The 20,965-nt window shown below is 48.4% G+C and overlaps 1 protein-coding gene across 3 annotated transcripts in view; it reads left to right on the forward strand.

Moving 5' to 3' along the window:
* The window catches only part of LOC144944020 (protein kinase C epsilon type-like), a 70,138-nt gene that overhangs the window by 31,075 nt on the left and 18,098 nt on the right, over window positions 1–20,965 (forward strand). For all 3 annotated transcript variants that reach the window (XM_078872010.1, XM_078872011.1, XM_078872012.1), the window contains exons 4-8: window positions 38–203; window positions 10,403–10,437; window positions 13,873–13,955; window positions 17,722–17,851; window positions 19,222–19,364. In XM_078872010.1, coding sequence (XP_078728136.1) covers window positions 38–203; window positions 10,403–10,437; window positions 13,873–13,955; window positions 17,722–17,851; window positions 19,222–19,364 — 557 coding nt within the window. The remainder of the gene's footprint in view (window positions 1–37; window positions 204–10,402; window positions 10,438–13,872; window positions 13,956–17,721; window positions 17,852–19,221; window positions 19,365–20,965) is intronic.

Here is a 20,965-nt window from a genome sequence, read left to right on the forward strand (position 1 = left end):
GCTCACGCCCGCGCGTGTCGCCGCCGTCTTCCCGCAGCGCCGAAGGAGAGCGAGCAGGAGGGGCGCGTGTTCACGGAGCGTGTGCGGCCCCGCAAGCGGCAGGGCGCTGTGCGGCGCCGCGTCCACCAGGTCAACGGCCACAAGTTCATGGCCACGTATCTGCGCCAGCCCACCTACTGCTCGCACTGCCGCGACTTCATCTGGTGAGCGCGGGCGCGTAACACGAGCAGACACGTCGGTGGTTGCTGGGCGTCAATCGGTGGAGGTGTGTGGTGATGATTCGTCGATTTTTTGGGTTGACGTCATTCTTGCGAATGTGTTTTTTTTTTAGCATCGTGTGCAAATGAAATGTTTAGTTACGGCTCATGGAGCGGCACGCATTTGTGACAAAAGAGTCGAAGAAGACACAATACAAACGAGACGGTAAAACGGGCATGAAAAAATTAGACTTTTGCAATCAGAATCGTGATAATTCATTAAATCGCTTCGGGGGAGGAGGGCTTGAATTATTGTACATTTAGTGACGGCAACATAGAATGATAAATCTTGTGATTATCTGGAGAATCTCGGTTCTGTGAGACAGTTGTGATCCTCAGGACAAGATCTGAAAGTTTGGCATGTGCATTTCTCTGCCCACATGGACCGAGACCGTTATGGCGAGCCGTTGTCCACCTTGTCAGGTTAATTAGTTTGTAGTTTAATCAGAGCAACTTTTTACCCGTAGCACACCACGGGAAATAGAGTACAGTACTGTACAGTCATGGATGTAATGTATGGGAAATGAAAAAGGACTGGGAAAGGGAAAAGAGAAGAAATAATAAAGTGGAAAAGGAACGGAAATACGGGAGCAAAAGGGTCAGGAAAGACGATAATCGGGAAGATGACAAAAGCACCTTGATGCCTCTGCACGGAGCGGCGTCTGTTTTCAGAGGGGGCAGTGGGGAGAGGGGAGGGATTGAGAGTGGGTGTGGCCACACAGAAGGTCACGTGATTAACGGGAGCAGATAAATAATTAAACTAGTCCACACACGTAAACGTACTTTTTTTACCAATCACGGTTAATCCTCAACCCAATCCGAATAATCTGCCCACACAGATAAATTGGCCTCGCAGTGCTGTGAGGAGAGAGAGTGAAAGATAGGTTGGCGGCAGGGGTGGGGGGAGTTACGAACAGCGGTCAGGAGCGTGAACATCTGCCACGGGGAATCTCGCTCGGGCCTGGCACACGCGTTGAGAGGGTGGGGGAGCCCTCGCCCTCTCTCTCTCTCTCGCGTTCCCACCCGGTCGCTTTTGAAGCCTCGTGCCCAGCTTTCAGCTTTGCGCACAAGCCGCAGGTTTTTGTGTTTTTTTAATCTGCCGCCGTTATATCTCCGTGGGGTTCGTTCGCGGTGCGGTGATTTCATTAGCTGAGTAATGATGCGGGCTTTGGACCACGATTGCTCCGTTGGCTTGGCTGTGGCTGACCGCGTTACGGGGTCTTCACTCGCGCCGGATTCTAACGAGACCGAGCGAGTCGCACCGCAGTTGCCTTTCGGAGTTCGTCTACCGCTTGTCAAATTCGCCTGTTGGGGTGTCGTCGTCATCGTCGTCGTCGTTGTTATTGCCATGATCATCATAACCGTCAGCCTTGATCGATCTACTGCTGGATGAAGGCCTCTCAAAGTCGTTGGCATTATTAGGAAGCCACTGGAGCGCTGCAATTTTAAATCGAGGTTGAAAACTCATTCCTTCAGGAACTGATTTTTTGTGTGTTTAGTCTGTTGTCTTCTAGATTTGAAGCTTTCGTGACTGCAAGGATTCATACTCTTAGGTTTTTCGGTAAAGTCACGTAGGTAAAAAGTAAATAATAAATAATGTTATTGAAAAAATAATAGAAATAAAATAATAAATCACGACGTTTGGAGGCAACACTGGTCTCCGTCATCAGGTGGGACCGTCACAGCTAAATTTACTGTTTCAAGACTGTCTCAAGACAGTAAATCTAGCTGTGACGGTCCCACCTGATGACGGAGACTTGTGTTGCCTCCGAAACGTCGTGATTTATTATTTTATTTATATAATTTTTTCAATTAATTTTTTTTTTACCTACGTGAGTATAGTCTGTTGTCCTCTCCCCGCATCTCCGATTAGCACGGTTGGGTCCGTGCGGTGTGAAAGAAGTTCAACATACTGTACACGCGCGCATCTCGCACCATCCTGCGCTGTGTAGTAATCCACGTAGCACATCACGCGAGCTGATTCCATCGCTCCAACTCCACGGTGGTTGTCACTCGGTCACTTGACCCACCGGCCATCGTGCCTTCTCGTGATGTGTATTACCCACCCCCGCTTGCGTCTGGGTAATTGACATGAATAATAGCCTTGTATTATGGTAATTGTATTTGGTGGTACAGCGGTGGCAGTGGTGCGCAAGTACACATACTCTATATAAAAAAACACTCAGCGCATTCGTTTGCAACACTCTGGCCTTAAAATGAAAAGTATACAATTTGGTGACATTTTGGGCAATTGCCTCTCTTTGCGACGCATAGAAAGGCCAGAGAAGATGTTCTGCAGCACCACCAACTATTAAATATAATTTGCTTCCGCGACCGAGTAGGCGGGTTGGGCAGTTGGGATGTCACATTTATTTTTCACAACAGTGCGATGTTCTGTGTTGGAGGCGCAGAGATACGGAGGAGTTTGCGAGTGACGCACGGTGTGTATTTTTAGACCGCGCCCGCCCATCAGGGATCACGCCGACGGAAAGTGTTTAAAAGTAACGAGAACAAGTCTGCGTGAAATTGCGTGCAGCGTTTTCTGTTCTCTGCGTCTCTTCCGTCTCATCCGCACGGTGCTCTACCCCGGTGCTGCAGGTCACGGCGCTTCTCTCTCTCTTCCACTGCTCCAGTCTAGAATCGCCACCCGTTGTCGCGTTTCTCCCCCCCCCCACGGTTCTTGGAAGAATAATTAAAAAAATAACCTCGTCGCTAAATTCAAGACGCGTAAACTCTCGTCTAACACGCCGTCATTCATTTGTTGTCCTTCCCCGGCACCTCCGATGAGCACGGTTGGCTACGTGCGGTGCTGAAAGAACTTCATCGCACGTACGTTCGTGCTGTTTGCTGCTAACCGCTTGGCAATTCGTGCCTTTGGGGCTGCGCCCAGCGGCCGTAATAGAATAAATTAAATAATCATACGAATGGCGATGCGGTGTTCAACGCCGCTCACTCTACCGTGCCCAGCCTCTTGCATTCAAACCGGTGGCACAATTTTGCTTTCTCTCCCCCACCCCTCCCCTGCCTATAGGCAAATGCGACCGGTTTCGATTTAAAGCTTCGTGACTGCAGGGATTCATCTTCTTGGTTCTTTCGGTAAAGTCACGTAGAATGGAAATAATAAAATAATAAAAATAAAACATAATAAAATAATTCTCACGACGTTTCGGCCACAACGCTCGAGTCTCGAGTCTCTCACCTTTCTGAAGAGATGCCGCGACTCTAAGACCTGTTCTCCACCTGAGGACGGCTGCTTGCGTTGTGGCCGAAACGTCGTGAGAATTATTTGATATTTTATTTTATTATTTTATTATTTCCATTCTACGTGACTTTACCGAAAGAACCAAGAAGATAAATGCGACCGGTGTTCCGCAAAATAACACTTTCAAAGCGATCGTCACGTGGGTTGAGCCTGCAGGAAAGAGCACGGCAGGAGGAGGGGGGGTGGTGGCACGAGAAGGGAAGGGGAAGGGTGGGTGGAGAGCTCAGGAGGTGATGAACGATTTGGCGACGGGCCCGGGAGGAGCGATCGAACCGTTTGGACTTTATCGCCCACGGCACTGCAAACGGCGCGCAGCTCGGCTACATTGGCGCACGTCAGCCGTGGGTGGGGTAGAGCCGGGCGTGTTGAATATCGCATCCAGTGTGTTCGTTGTCCGCGTGCGTTTTAGAGTATTTGGGCTGCTGTAAATTTCCACGTGGTCAGCCACTTGAATGAGCTATCAATTGTGGCCAAGTCGCTTCTTAAAAATTGATTTTTATCTCGGTGGGTCTTACCTGGTCAAATTGAAATAGTTGAAATAGTTGTAATGAATAGACATTTTAATAAATGTCTCTGGTGTTGCATGTCCTCTTGCCAAAAAATAAAAAATCGTCCGAGGAAACTCGTCGAGATGCGAGTCGGTGGAACAGCGATATTGCTGTGCGAGTGAGTGGGCGAGAGTGGTTTATGACTTAACACAGCTATGTCCTTGGTGGTGGAGGCAGCGGAGGGAGACTCATTTAGGAAAATGCTCAAATAAAGGAGAAGGCAGAGGTGCAACCCTGCAATTTCATGCTCATGCCATTGCTGGCAGAAGGGCCTCCACTACAGGGAGCCCTAGAGAGCCCTTCTGAAGGGTCGTTTTGTCCTCCTCTTGAGAGTACGTCTTGGAAGAAGGAGAAAGTATCCAGACTTTACCCCATCGCCTGCGACCTACCGATTGACTCGCTGCGGTGCCCTCATTGATACTGTTGAGTGGACAGAGCTGGGGCAAATTCAAGAAACCTGCTTCCATTTCTTCACTCACTGTGACGCGAGATCGAATAATAGTGACAACCTCTGGATTGCAAGTCCAGCGTCGTGCTAACCATTACAAAGACAAAGATCCCCCTTGTAGCCTTAACAGACTTTTTGGGGGCAAGTTCTACGAGCAACCTTTTGAAGGCAGAAACGAGCCACGTGGCCAGCACCGTGCCCGGCCGCCTTTGTCTCCCCGGTTGAGATTTTCACACATCGCGCTAGATTCTCATTCGAGGCCGAGTGGATCTCGAAAGAGGCCCAGCACCCCGGGGAATCGATCTCGGGCCCACAGCCGGTTGGGTATCGGAGCGCAGCGGGCGCGCTCACCGCTGCACTACCGCCCCCCCCCCCCCGCACAATCGCCGCGGCGGCATCAATCAAAGCCGCATTTTTTGAAATCGAGGACCTCGCCCCCCCCACCTCCCTGATTGCGGAACGCAGCGTGAAAGAGGAGAGAGAGGCAGGTCTGAGGCGAAATCTCCCCCCCCCCCCTCTCTCCCAGCCCCGCTCAATCCGCCCTGGAAAAGAATAACTGGAAAATTGCTCTCGTGCTCGGTGAGCCGCGGCGAAACGCGAATCGATTCCGCAGTCTTGGAGGGTCGCGAATCACCTCCAACCACCGCCCCCCCCCCCCAATTTAATCCGACGCGTCTGTCGCCATCACCGCCTGAGCACCGCGGGTAAACTCGTGCCGCTGCTTACCGAGTACAGCGATGTGCCAGTCTTGTCAACGGGCGTCATTGCGTGCGCCGTTAGCGACGCAGTCTCATCACCACCGATGGATTCCTTTGCGATTTGCATTCCTATTCTTGGTTCTTTCGGTATAAAAATATAAAACAATAAAAATTCTCACGACGTTTCGACTGCAACACAAGCAATCATCATCAGGTGTGAAATTCACAGCAAATTTTCTTGCAGAAGTGAAACAATAAAATAAAAATATAAAACAATTAAAATTCTCACGACGTTTCGACTGCAACACAAGCAATCATCATCAGGTGTGAAATTCACAGCAAATGTTCTTCGACTGCAACACAAGCAATCATCATCAGGTGTGAAATTTACAGCAAATTTCCTTGCTGTGAATTTCACACCTGAAAATGTTCTTGCTGTGAATTTCACACCTGATGATTGCTTGTGTTGCAGTCGAAACGTCGTGAGAATTTGTATTGTTTTATATTTTTATTATTTTATTGTTTCCCTTCTACGTGACTTTACCGAAAGAACCAAGAATACGAATCCCTGCAGTCACGAAAGCTTTAAATCAAGATTTGCATTCCGTTAAGATGTTGGCCCGAGGTGGGACGCGACGACTGCGCGCGGTCGCTACTGCGACTGCGAGCACTCGCGTGTGTCAGTCACGGAGAGCCTTGCTTCACGGAGAGAGAGATGTGGCATTTTTTGATTTTCATTTGCAGCCGAGACCTCCGTTCAACGATTCACCCGCAGCCGCAGTGTACATGGACATGTAGAGGGCGCCTGGTATGCCGGAGGTCGTGGGTTGGATCCCGACCTTGACGCCTGCTGTATATTTGGAGTTGGCATGTTCTCACCGTGGTCGCATGGATTTTTTTAAAATCTAGGTCCACCAGTTTTTGTCTCTCCACGTTCAGAAGCAACATGCGTTTTAGAGTATTTGGCTGCTATGAATGGTCCACGCGATCAGCCACTTCGTTGAGCTATCATTTGTGCGGCCAGGTCGCTTCTGCAAAATAGCTCTATAGCTCAGTGGGCCTTACCTTGGTAAAATAAAAATAGTTGAGTTTACACGTACGGCCCATTTAGCCAATTCCCGCGCTGATGGATTTTGAAGGCCTCCCCACCCCCCCCAACCGCGCATATTTGACCAAGCGGCACCACACCTGTCATTGCGGCTTCATGAAGGCGTGGAGAATAGATGTCGGAGCATTGAAGTGCAGAGCAGCAGTGGATGTTGCTGCTCTGCTCACAAAACGCGGCATCGCAGCCTTCGTCGTTTGTGCATCCAGCGGTGGTGGTCGCCCATCCAAGCACTCTCCACACTCAACTCTGCTTAGCTTCCGAGGTCTGACGCGATCGGGAACATTCTCGGCGATTTGGTCAAAGCCGCCGTACGTGTGTTAGGAAATGACACCGATTGTAATGCTATTGCTTTATCTTCTTGGTTTTTTCGGTAAAGTCACGTAGAATGGAAATAAATGCGTTGTGGCCGAAACGTCGTGAGAATTATTTTATTATGTTTTATTTTTATTATTTTATTATTTCCATTCTACGTGACTTTACCGAAAGAACCAAGAAGATGAATCCCTGCAGTCACGAAAGCTTTAAATCGCTATTGCTTTAGTTAAAACAATAATGCTCAGCCGTCTGTGAATTCACTGCTGGATTAAACCGTGACAGTCACGGGTGTTTTTTGGTCATACTTCACCACGCCGGTCAGAGCGAGTTGGTTATCACTCGCCACTGATGTTAACCGTGGCTGGGAATCAAACACATGGGGCCGGGCTCAAAGGGAATTGCGCTATTTAACGCACCACCGCTCCCCATACATATTCATGAAAAACACAAATGACTAAACGCACAAGCGATGTAATTATTGCATTAATGAATATTTAAAAATGGGAAAAATGTTTATTAGAAAATGTTCATTACAAGCAGCTGGGGGAAACTTAATCTTGTCTCTTACTTGCATTCAGAGTCTGGGGTGTTCATTAAAACTTGGAGCCTGAGATTACACAGCAAAATGAAACGTAAATTATTTTTCATTTTTTACTGTCTCAGCAAATAAAAGCGTGCCGCTAGCTCATGATTTTAGCAAATCCCAATTGAAATTCAGAACTGTGGATTTAGGCATGAAAACGTCGCCAATCTGCACTGGCCAACGGTGGTGAAGTATGGCCAAGCAACTCTCAAGACAGACACAGCATGCAAGCGGCCTTAATCCAGCAGTGGATTAATAATTATGGACTGAAAAAAATATTTAATATTTCCAAAAAGCGAAATGCAAGTCACCACGCCAGTGCCGATTCAAAATGTACTTGCGTATCATCATATTACCTACGTCTCGCCATCATCATCATCATCAGCCATGATTTCTCCACTGCTGGATTAAGGTCTGGCGAAGCCGTCACCATCTATCAAAGTCTTGAGATGGCAACAATCCGCCTCGGCACCTACACAAGAGCCGTTGCCCGAGCTCTTGCTGTGATTGACCTCGACGGCGTATTCTACTCTAGGGCCCTAATTCACTCCTTTGGCAGCCACTCCGTCTTTAATCTCCGCCGTGCTGTGACCCGGTCCAACGGGACGCAACTATAACGCCGGCCAACACGCAACAAAATTACGGAGTGAAACGCTTGAAAACCCCCCCCAGCGTAATTTATTGCGCTTACTTTTGCCGAGCGTCGGTTCGAATGTCCTTTAAAGCGTTGGCCGGCAGTGGGAGACGGACGGCAGAGTATGGCAGCCGAGGGAGTACGCTCACTGCGGAGATTGAGTGGCGAAGTTAGCTTGCGTTGTTATCTACCTTTTCAGTTTTTTTTTCTGCCCATCGCAGGCAACAAAGCCAGTGTCTGTTAAAAGTTAAATGGATGTTCTTTGCAATGGCCCGGATTCATAAAGGGGCATTGCTTGTCGTGACTGTGCTGGTACAATTTGATTTATATAGCCTCGCGGGCAGGATTTGCGAAGGACTTGCCGTACGGACAGCCTGATGATCACGCTGCATGTGAACACGTGCTCGTCAACCGGCAGGGCACGTGCGGTGGGGTAAAGTGCGAGTGCTGTAATCGCTACATCTTCCAAGACGACTGGCCGACGTGGAAGAGGCGGCCACAATACCATCTAGAGGGGGGTGGGGGGTGGGGGGCTCTCTGATAGAGAGGCCTTTCTACGAGCAAGTGGCATGACCGAGCAAATGCAGGCCTGCACAATATCTGCCCCTGACCCTTTAAAGCACGCATATGCATCTAAAGACACTTGACAAAGAATGAAAACTTTATCAATTTGGGTTAAGAGGAGGCATACGGGGGGGGGGGGGGTTGGGGGGCAGGGATGTCGAGCGCAGGTAAACATGACGACCTCTGATCAGCACGGTCGAATACTTACGGTGCTAAAGAAGTTCATATTCTTAGTTTTTTCGGTAAAGTCACGTACGTGATTTTTTTTTAATTAATCAAAGTAAAATAAAAAATAAAATAAAAATCACGACGTTTCGGAGGCAACACAAGCTTCCGTCTTTAGGTGGAACCGTCACAGCACGATTGCTGTATCAAGTAAGAGTTTTTTTTTATTAATTAAACATTTTTACCTACGTGACTTTACCGAAAAAACTAAGAATATGAATCCTTGCAGTCACGAACGCTTCAAATCTAGAACTAAAGAAGTTCAACATACGCACATACAAACGGCGATTACATGGGGCTGCACTGTTGTTGTTGCTGCTATCATCTCTTGCTCATCCCCGAGAAATCCCACGCACGCTTCGTGCACGGTTTAAACAGGAGCACGCAAAGAACGACGCAGCGTGGATTTGATTCGCGCGACTTTCACCCAGCCGGACTGCGACGACGACGCGGGATTTATGACCGTTCGGGCCCTCCTTTCCCCACGGGGCCATCGCTATGATTTACATGACGGAAGTTTTGTTGCTGTTGTTGTTGTCGTCGTTTTTGTCATCGAGCCGTTCGTCGTTTAACGATGACGTCTCGGGTGAAACTGGGGCATTGCGACCAAGTTGGAGGGAGCGGAGGGGGGGGGGGGTTCGGGGGGGTGAACCGGTGCATCATTCATGCACGGAATGGAACCAACCTCGCAGATACATTTCCATCCTCTGTAACTAATTTGATTAGAACTTGCTTTGTGTGTTAGCTTGTTGTCCTACGTACGGCGAGAAAGAAGTTCAACATCCATACATATATCGACTAGGGAGAATACCACTCGCATGCCGAGCATTGCATTATCATTTCTACTGTTACAAGATGTGTCATTCGCCATTTGTCTGTATGTATGTTGAACTTCTTTTGCACCGTACGTAGCCAACCGTGATAATTGGAGGTGCAGGAGAAGGACATCGAGCTAAACACAAAAAGCAGTCTAAAGAAAAGAGTCTTAAATCCAGATGATTTAAATTGCATAAAATATTATTGGCTCGTATTCATATCGGTGTTCGTGTATTGTATTGCTTGTACTCCTGTGCTGCCCCCCTCTCGCTCCCATCAGTCTGGAACTCCCTGCCCCCTCCATCCGTGCCGTCAGCTCCCTGCCCCCTGTTCAAGTCCAGGGCTCAAACCCTGCCCTTTCTTTCCCGTGCCTATTACTAAAACTGACTGCCATTCTCCCAATAACGTTAAACATGCACGCATCCTTTCTGTGCACAGCATCTTAAGATGCTGTATACCACTACATAGATCCAATTTGTTTTGCGGTGAGCGGTATAATGTACAGCATTTGTTTCGTAGCCGTGCGGGTGTGACGATGCGTAAGACGTGGATCCTGGCTTCTACTGACGTACATGGCCCAGTGGTGCAGCGGCCGTTCAATGCTCGTTGCAAAAGGTTGCAAAGTTCAAATCTGCCGGCCGCCCTGGTTATAAGTGCGGGTTGCATTTAACCGTGATAATGTGCGGCCGTTTGCCTCGATTGCACTGTGCTTTGCCTGTGCTTCCGCTTGAAAACTGCGCCTGTTGCCAAACTGTGCAGCGTTTGCGAGTTGCAATGTGCGCGGACGAGGCCGCTATGTGAAATACCCCCCAAAAAAAAACGTGCCCATTACATTTGCCTCATCCACCATGCACGCGCCGCACGAGTGCGATGTGAATTCTCACATGTGTTGACTCAGGCCCCCTCGCTGCGTTACCTTAAGTGCTGCCCTCATGTTCCCGCAGGGGCGTGCTGGGGAAGCAGGGATACCAGTGCCAAGGTAAGGCGCCACAGCAGTCGAGATGCACGTGCGCGCGCGTGCGTGCGTGCGTGCGCGTGCGTCTGTTCCGTTCGTTGAGTCTACTCCAACAAGTCCGACGCTGCTGATGAGGCTCAAATGAAAAAAAAAGTCGAAATCGCTCCAGAGTTTGGCTGCTCAACAATGCTGCTTGAAAACGTTGCTCCAAAGGCGAATAGGTCGTTTTAAAAAAAATGTTTTATTTAAATCCTTAAAACAGACTAGCATCTGTATAAACGATACTCACTGTTCTCCACGATGGTGCATATTTCGTTTTTATAATATACATTGTGTAATATACAGCGATGTTGTGAGCAGCAGACTGCAATGCAGAACAATCCAATGTTGTTCTGTGCTTCTATGCTCCCGCGACGATGCTCCCCGCCCTCATCAACACACACTGACCAGTGTGGTGAAGTATGGTCAAACAACGCTTTGGGCCTGCATGGCGTGGGAAGGAACCTGCGACGGTCATGGAGGTTTTTTTGACCATACTTCACCACGCCGGTCAGTCACTCACCGCTGATGTTCGCCGTGGCCAGGAATCAAACTCAGGTAGCCGGGTTCAGTGCGCGCTACACGTTACAGCCAAATCCATGAACAGCGTCATGTCCCATCCTAATCGTTCGAACGAGGTGAGATGAATTGGCGATCGTTGTGAAGTCAGAGCAGACTTAGAGCGTGTTAACGACAAAGTGTGCAGGACATTGGTGCAGAATGTTGCTACTCTCTACCTGGCTGAATGGGTGGGATTTTTTTTTGCTTGTTATCGAGTCACACTGCCCGGTTGTTAAGGTAAATGCTTACCTGGCGGTGTTGTTAAAGTGCCAGCCTTTATTTAGTGCAGGCAGTAAATCCCAGAGCCATCGATCATAGCCACTTCCAGCTGGAGAAACGTGATTTAGCTCCGTCCGCTGGGACAGACGCGCTCCAGACTAAGCCCCACTCTTATAGAAGGGAAATCTCCAAATGTTGATTTGGCAAGGATGATTGAGCACCGCGGTGGTTTTTTTAGTTTAAGCGCACGTGTGCACGTGCTGATGTCATGTAAGAAAGATATCCCGAAAGGGAGGACAATTGTGTTGATTTTCGTACGTCACATGTCCGTGTATGGCCACGTGGTCAATCCACTGCTGGATGAGGGCCCTCCCAATGGCATGCGGGTCGCGGGGGATATGTAACTATACTTCATCACGCTGCTCCATACACACATTGTCATCGTCATCAGCCATGCTCATTCCACTGCTGGATGAAGGCCTCCCCAAGCACTCGACTCCAGTTGGCTCTTAATGGAAACGGAATGAATGACCCGGTATCGTCCCCATTGTAATACACGCTCACTACCCCCATATTTAAAAGCAAAAGTCAGGGGCATGTCTTATAATTAGGTAAATACATTGGTCTTCTGGATTAAGCGTTTTTATTCGAGTCCTTCACAGCCTGGAATGTGGCTCTCCATAGCAATGCATTATCTCCTGGATGACTCGCTAAACTCTAGTCGTTTAGAATAATCTTCCAGAAGACATCTCTCCCTATTATATTGTTTTTTTAGGAAGCCACTAGAGCTATCCACTTTTACATCTAGATTGAAAACTCATTTATTGAGAACTGCTTGTTGTTGTGTTTAGTTTGTTGTCCTCCATCCGCACTTTTGATTAGCATGGTGAGCGACGCACTGTGCGAAAGAAGTTCAACATACATCATGGGACCTCCTTTGCCAGTACCAAAATATAAGAATAGTTTTTTCCCCTTTTTTCTGGCAACAAAACTGAAACCTTTTTACGAGCAACCATGTCTGCATTAACCACAATGCAGAATGGTACTGGCAAAGGAGATCCCATGATGTAGCTGGTCACTCCGAGCTCTCATTACTCTGATAGTGCATTGTCTTTGAGCTGTACGCCTATTGGCGTCCTCTGGTCTAACACCGTTTGAGACGAGGTTCAAAAGAAAGCTGTCTCTGGTGTGGACCAATCAGTTTCAAGGACAATGCATAAATTATCAGTGTTTTTTTGTCTGCATTCTGACCACAAGTATTGTGATTAATGCAGACATGATTCCTCGTAAAAAGGTTTCAGTTTTGTTGCCAGATAAAAGGGGAAAAAACTATTCTTATACGTTCAACATACATACGTACAAGGCTCTTTCTGGTGTAGGCCAATCCGTTTCAAAGACAATGCATGTATAATGATCAGAGCATGTTTGTTTGCATGTGCACCACAACAAGTACGTGTGATTAATGCAGACTTTGATTCCTTGCCAAAGGTCTCTATTTGGTGTTTGAACATCTTAACACTTGTTTTATTGCCAGAATGGGTAAAACCCATTCTCATTTTTCATACTTTGACGCTGTAAAAAAAAGGTCCCATGATATACATCTTCTGGATGGCGGCTCTCTGAAGTATTGTGTTCTTCATATTGTAAAACACTCACTTTTTTTATTATTATTAAACAACCCCCACAAGTACGGTGATGGGTGGGGGAAGCATATCTACTTTCCATACGGAGCGTCTTATAACCCGGAGAACACGATGGTAAGAAGCTACAGCCCAACGAATTCCCGGTGCATCCCAGCACTGGATGTGCTTTTTCATTCGTTTGTTTGTCACGGTTGAGAAATGTCATCGTGAAAATCAAGTCGCCAGCCGGTGGCAACATTCAACCCCGAACATTTCCCCCAATTGCTTCAGTGTCAAATGCATAACTTCGGGGGCATTGCAAGTCGCGCGCGCGTGTGTGTGTGTGTGTCTCATAGCTTCAGGCGTAAAATGTGATAAAACCCAGCTCAATGCACAAGACAAGGGGCATATAACCGCGGTGCCATGATTGAAGAGCCCTGACCGTAACCACGCTGCTGGTCAAAGACGTGCTCGTGTTATTGCACTCGCCCGCACAGAACAAATGTGTAATTTTATTGCATTGTGGAAATAGTATGATGCGTATATACATCGATTGTTTAGACGTTTCACTCAATGGAAATATCTGACGCGAACTTACGAGATGGATACGTTTGCAGCCATTCCTATAAATGTCGATACAAATTGTATTTCAAATGCAATTTGAAGCAAACTTACGATATCTTTTCATAATTTACTAACTGGAGCGTCGTATTTGCTATATACGCTAGAAATATGACAGTCTAGTAAATATATTGCACACATCTTCTAGCATGTATAAAAAAAAATCAGTTTTAAATACTATTGCTTTCATATGAGCATTGTGGCTATGCCAGAGTGGCTATCGCACAACACTACGAACCTGGTCATCCGAGTTTGATTCCCAGCCATCTCCAACTCCAGCGATGAGTGATACCTGCACCTGTTCTGGTAACCACCTAGGTTGACTCAACCTTTTATGGGTACCAGGTTTGGTGCGTAAGCATCGTTTATCTCCGTGTGTGTGTGTTTCCTTGTGCAGTGTGCACGTGTGTGGTGCATAAGCGCTGCCACACGCACATCATCACGAAATGCCCCGGCCTCAAGAAAGAGACTGCGGAAGAGGTACAGACAGCCTCGGCGTCTCGATACAAGGATTGCATCATGTGCACACACGCGCACACTCGCACACACGCGCGCGCTCACACACGCGCACACATCCTCACACACACGCACACATGCACATGCGCACACATGCACACGCGCACACACATTCACACACGCGCGCTCTCACACACGCACACTCGCACACTCGCTCGCGCACACAGAGACATTCACACATGTACAAAAGATAAAGATCTCCCGTATAGCCTCAACAAACTGTTTGGGGAAAGTGCTATTAGCGAACACCGACAAACATCCAAATGACCTCGAGCTCCCTCTAGTTGAAGCCCTTCCGCCAACAGTCACGTGAGCGAAAGCAATTGCAGGGCTGCACCTTTACCTTTGTTCTCCAAAACTCGAAGCGTTTATTTATTTAATCTTCAACCGAAGTCGCCTGCGAATTAGGGGCTGTGATGACCTTAGATTCCCTTCGTCAGAATTCGGGGGGGGGGGAGGAAATACATCAACGACACGCGTACAAATAAATAATTAATATTATAGGTGACAGTAGCATTTACTCTGACGTTACAGTAACGTTTGACAATTGACATTTCACTCTATCGGCGACTCGATCTTGACCTCTCTCGTCTTGCAAGCACATCTGAGAAAGTCGTGCGTGGAAGGGTTTCTAGCAAGGAGGTCCAGGCCCAACTCAAGCGACAACTCGAGTGTGTTTGGAAAATCAAGGAAATGTCACTTAACCAAGACGTCCTTCAACTCAAGACGTTCTTCAACTCAAAGTGTCCTTCAACTCAAGGTGTCTTCGAACTGGATTTTTTGAGAGACATCAGGCCAACTCGAGCCAATTCGAGTCCACTCGAGGTATCTGCCACCAGGCGACCAGGGCATTCGAGGCAGGCACTTTTGCAGTGGGCTCCAGTCCAGTGAAGGCAATGAGCTCTGCCCCGGGTTTTGTGATTGCGGGGTGACACGAGCAGATGTCTTAATTGGAGCGCGCAGTCGTAAAGCAGGAGGCAATGTCCCCGATGCGCGTGTGGGGCGCTGCTGGGCTGTCGCCAGACCTGTAAAGCTGTATTCTTAGGTTTTTTCGGTAAAGTCACGTAGGTAAAAACAATTAAAATTAATAAAAGTAAAATAAAATAAAAATAAAATATTTTATTTGACTTTTATGAATTTAAATTTTTTACCTACGTGACTTTACCGAAAAAACCTAAGAATATGAATCCTTGCAGCCACGAAAGCTTCAAATTTGTAAAGCTGTGTTGGGAGTTTTTTTTTGGGTGGGAAAAGCTGGGACGGAGTTCGCAATATCCCGGACCTGGAGCCACCAGTTGGGCCCTGGTTAGAAAAAAAAAATCGCTTTTCAAAATGAATGCAGCGCGCTCCTACTCTTACAATAGGTATCACACCTGCATCTTCGATTAACACGGTTGGCTACGTACGGTGCGAAAGAAGTTTAACATACACACCAGGGTCCTGGTTTCACCTTGGTAAATCGGGGTGTATTTTCATTAGCAAAAACAATACACCCCGGGAGACAATTCGTTTGCATGCCGTCAGGACTTAATTTCCCCGCTCAACATTTTCTGTAAACTAGTCTGGTTTGGAGTGCAGATTATCGGCATAAGGCACTACAACTAGAGTACAAGGTACGCCTATCCAAGTGAATCATGTATGCCTCCGAACCCCCCTATCCTTACACACGACTGCACTGTCGTAGAGACGATTTTTTTTTTCCCAGAAGAGCGTTGTGGACCTTTCCGGCTGCAAGCAAGGACTGTGTGCAGTCTGTCCCCTCTTCTGGTCTTGTGGGTGTCATCCACTTTCTCTTCTTCGTCTTCCTGTGGAATGCACCTCCGTCGTTGTTGTTGTTGTTGTTGTCGCCACTCCGAGGAGGCAAACCCTACCAAACTGGCTCACAAGGCGAAACGTTCAGAGTTCATTCATTGCGACGCTGACTGATGACTCCCCCCTCCACACCCCCGCCAGGGAAAGGTTAACGTGGCTTCCCAGCTGCTGAACTGTCAAGAGTCGCACCACACAGTAGCTTTCCTGTCAACCCATACGGTTCATCCCGTATTGTTGTGCAGGGAAATTGAGTTTTCAGGTCCATACGCCGTGCAGATGTTTCAATACGGGCAACATTTTTTTTTGTCTATTTGTGTTTCTATCCTTGTGATGGGACTTTGTCGGATGAACTTTGAGATTTATAAAGGGGCACGGGGTGACCAATAAGATCTGAATTGGTCTGTAACGAGGTAGGCACTGATAAGGGGTTGACAGGTATTGGGTAGCGACCACTCGCTAACTCGCTCGCTCGCTCCCACGCTCACGAAACGGACGCCCGACGTTGACGCGTTGACACCCAACGCGGCATGTCCGCACACACGGCGGGCAACATGTGCACGAGGCACTTCCCCGAACAGCGACGACGACAACGACAACAACAACAAGCGCCATTCGTCACTAAGCGGCGGTGACGTCACCACGGCGCTTGTGCCAGGCTACGTGCACGTTAAGGCCACGTGAAGCGTCGAACGTCCGCTGGCAGGAGTGTCACGGGACAGACCCAGCAGGTGCCGTGGGTCGACTGACCGAGATGACCCCCCCCCCCCTACTGTTAACCTAAACAGCGACCACACTCGCCGTCACACGCAACCCCCCCCCCCCACTGCCCGCCCAGGGAGGGCAGTTAGTTATAGCGACTCCAATGGCTGCGAAATGCACCAACCGGTCAAGTTCGTGCCCTGGTCTTATGCGCATCTCATTAAGTTCTCCTATAACGCGGTAGTTGAGTTCCTGAAGAACGACGCGTCATGGAAGAATTGCGTTACAATAGATGTAGGGTCAAGCGCAGTCCGCGGTAACACGTGTGGGATGCGGTCGCAGGCTGAACAAAGACTGAGGCACGCGGACAGCATATCGACACATCCAGCAGCGTCCCCTGCCTTGTGTGGTGGTGGTACGCCGGGGCAGCCGTACAACCGCTTGTTCTTATTTTACTAAGTGGCTCTGTTCGCTAAATCGCGTTATATCAAATTCGCATAATAAAACCACACGTTATAGGCAAAAAGACTATGTTGAACTTCTATCGCACCGTACGTAGCTGACCGTGCTAATCGGAGGTGCCGGGTAAGGACAACAAACTAAACACAAAAGGCAGTTCTAAAGAGATGAGTTTTCATTTTACATGATTTAAAAGTGCATAGCTCCAGTGGCTTCCTAATATCGGAAGGAAGAGCGTTCCAGACGGCCGCAGAAGCGCATCTGAAAGCAAGCGATGGCAGTGGCCGCCTTTGTTCGATGGCCGAGCCTAAAAGCCGCTGCGGCGAGGATGACCGGAGCTCGCGTGACGGCTGTCGACTCTAGTGATGCGCAAAGTCGACAGCCGTGATGACGGCTGGGGGTGGGGAGGGATGCGTGAGTGACAGGGCAGTGGGTTCTGTTCCAGGTCGGTAGACGCGTGCCACGTCTAAGCCAAGCCCAATCTAGTGAAGTACGGCCAATCATTCCCCCGTGGCTGACACGGCATGGGGGGAAGTCTTCCGTCAGAAAGCGCTCTGATGAAACGCCACGGATTTTGGCGCTTGATAACATTTGGGGACGATGATGACGACGGTTGTGACGATGATTATGAAGATGATGTGAGGATGAAGAGGCTGATGATGAGATGATGAAGATGACAATGAAGGCAATGATGATTATTATGGTGATGATGAAGATGACTATAATTATTTTGATGATGATGACGACGCTGTGTTCGCAGGTGGGAGGCCAGCGGTTTAGCGTGAACATGCCACACAAGTTCTCCATCCACAACTACAAGGTGCCCACATTCTGCGATCACTGCGGCTCGCTGCTCTGGGGCCTCCTGAGGCAGGGACTTCAGTGCAAAGGTGAGAGGACCCGGCCCCAAACCCCTGAACCCCCAAACTCCCGAACTGCGAAACCCCAAAAACCTGGTACCTCACGCTCCAACAAAAGTGGCATTACTGAACCTGATGGATAAAAAAAAGACAATACGTTCATCAAAAATACTGTCTTAAAATCAACATCTATACAATGGTCGACGTTTCAAGCAATGACCCTTCATAGCCGAAACGTCGCCGACTGTTTTTTTTACCTTTTAAGGCTATAGCGTTATTGACAAACGTGTTGAGGTTTTTGGTTATTTTTGCGTGTGCGTCGCTGCGCGGCATCGCCAATCAATTTGTAATATTGTAAAAAAAATAATAATTAAAAAACATATTCTGCAAGATTAGTTTCATAACATTCTGAACGTGGCACCTCCAGTGGCCGAAGGGGTCGCGTTTAACCAATTTACCTACGACACAAAACATAATCCATTCACACGCGCACGATTCCACGCCTGCACATTTACGGTCGTACGGATCTACTTGAATGGATGAGTCGATGTATCGTCACACCCCTGCTACTGCTACGACGAGCGTTAGGAACAATCGCAACGAGGAGACTCGTTGGCGTCACTGAATCGAAGGTGATTCGATTATCGGTTCAACGTGAACAGGGCCACGGCTATCCTGGGACTCATTGTAAGGGCCCTTGCTCCTTGATAATGCCTTCGAACCCGTTGTTAAAGTAACTTGAATTTGGTTTCACCATGTGTGAGAACTCATGAGACCAGGATTAAGTCTCATTTGCTAGAGTGACCTGGGCCACCAAATGAACACAAAGCAATACAAATTTCATTTCAGCAATGGAGCAACATTGAATTCAGTGCAAAAAAACAACGGTGTCACGCGAAAAATCTAAATCATGGCACAAACATGAACCAAATGTGAATAGATAAATTCCCCGGTGCACAAGCCGGGCTGATTAGTTTTATACCGGCCATAGTATCGTACATTTCCATTGAAGTTACAGAAACATGTATCAGATTTCGGGTAACCATTGTTCTAATATGTAAACAGACAAGGATACTGGAAAAGTATGAAATAGACATACTGTATGTTGGAACTGCTCTGGCTGTCTCTGGGGCTCGTTTTTGTTTGTTGTTATTGTTGTTGTAAGTTCTGAGTTGTGCCGCAGTGCCTTTCTCTCCGCCTGTGTGTTTCCTGCCCTGACGCGCCCACCTTTCCCCACGCTTCCCTCGCAACTCTTCCTAGTTGAGCTTCTAACGCGTCTTGACCCTGCACACATTCTAATCGTCGTTACCGTATCTGCGTCGTCGGCGTCGTCGTCCGGCCATCGGAGCGTGCGCAGCCGCGTGACCCGCCGTTCCCTCTCCGCGTTCGCCCGCGCGCAGTCTGCAAGATGAACGCTCACCGCCGGTGCGAGTGCAACGTGGCCCCCAACTGCGGCGTGGACGCACGCGGCATCGCCAAGGCGCTCGCCGAGATCGGCATGACCCCCGACAAGATCACGCAGAGGAACGTGCGCAAGAAAAAGGCAGGTGGCGGCTGCGGTTTCGCGCGTCGGAGGTTGCGCCACACCACCCGAGGGTTCACACGACCGGGACACACACTATGGGAAGGAGGAGGAGAAGACGAACAACATCTGACGATTCCGGAGGGTTACGACACATTTAGAAATAACGCGATCTAAACCCAAAAACGTTGATTATGAATAATGTTGGTCACGAAAGCCTACGTGTTACACTGCCACTGTTGGCATTTGAAGTTAACACTGCCTCTGATTTAATATTATGAAAGGAATCTGGCAGCAGCTAACAAAACCTGTTTCTGCACAGTGTCCACCCATGGTATCCACCCATGGTGTCCACCTATGGTGTCCACCCATCCAAGCACTATTCAGGCTCAACCATGCTTAGCTTTTGAGAGCCGATGAGAACGGGTAAATAATTCTGGGTGATTTGGCAATAGGCTTACAAGATATCAAAAGGCAGTTCTTGTGAACGCAATTCAGCCTGTGAACGCGTAGCGTTGAGTGCCGTTGTTGTCGGGGTATGCACGTACTGCATGTTGGACTTCTTTCCCACCGTACGTAGCCCAAACGTGCTAATCGGAGGTGCGTGGGATGGACAGACGGTCACTTCCCTCTCCTCTGCCCCATTGCCCCTGTCCAGTCGCGGCCTCTGAACTCTGTGATTTCTTCTCGCTGCCAATTCCTCCGCCGTCTTCCTTTGTTCCTCTTGCCTTCTTTCGGTAACAACTGCAGTTCAGTTCATTTATTTATTTCAGTTGATTTATTAGGTATAGCCCTGTGAGCCATGCGGCTCTTAAATCGGGTGCAACCGCAACAAACAAAAACACGAACAAGAAACATCTTAAAGTGACTACACGCAACAGAAAAATCCAGGGGATAAAACAGCCAACTCCCCCTGGGTGGTTTAAAACGATGATGATGATTGCACGACGAACAAAAACTTGGAACTTTCATTGGCCCCCGGGAAGACTTAAAGATCTCCCAGGACAGCTGTCTTAAAAACAGGACTTGCTGGGGGAAACATGGACAGCTGGCAACCCTGATGGTGTGCACCACCAGGGGATTTGAGCTGCGTGGGTGGCGGTGCTTGAGCCCTCGCGTTATGACCCCTGAAGAGAACATAGATAGGAATTTATATCGAATCGTCTTCACCACGAGAGTTGCCGTGACGGCGCCGACGGACAGACGGAGAGGCCTCCCCGTCTGTCCGTCTCTATTTAAGGAACGAAACGGGTGAACTTGTCCACAAATCTGGCTGTCGCCTGATGAAGCTAGTTGTATTTTTTGGCGAAACGTCGTACTCAGATTGTACATTATGTGGTTTGGCTCTCCAAAACACCGGTGTGCTGTACTCGTAACGAATTGGCACGTTCTGTTTATGTGACAACCTTTACTAGTTGGCTGTGTCGGGTGGTGGTGGGTTTAACGACACATTTATATATTTACGCGATCTAACCCCCCAAAAAAACGGTATTATAGACAGACGCATTTGGTTAGCGGCATCGCACAACGAAGCAACCGTTCTATGCGATTGTGCGTTTTGAGCATGTCGCTGCTATGAATTTCCACATTACATTTGTGGCCAGGATGCTGAAGAAAATATT

This window comes from Lampetra fluviatilis, chromosome 33, assembly GCF_964198595.1.
Source record: "Lampetra fluviatilis chromosome 33, kcLamFluv1.1, whole genome shotgun sequence".
Classification (NCBI taxonomy): Eukaryota; Metazoa; Chordata; class Hyperoartia; order Petromyzontiformes; family Petromyzontidae; genus Lampetra; species Lampetra fluviatilis.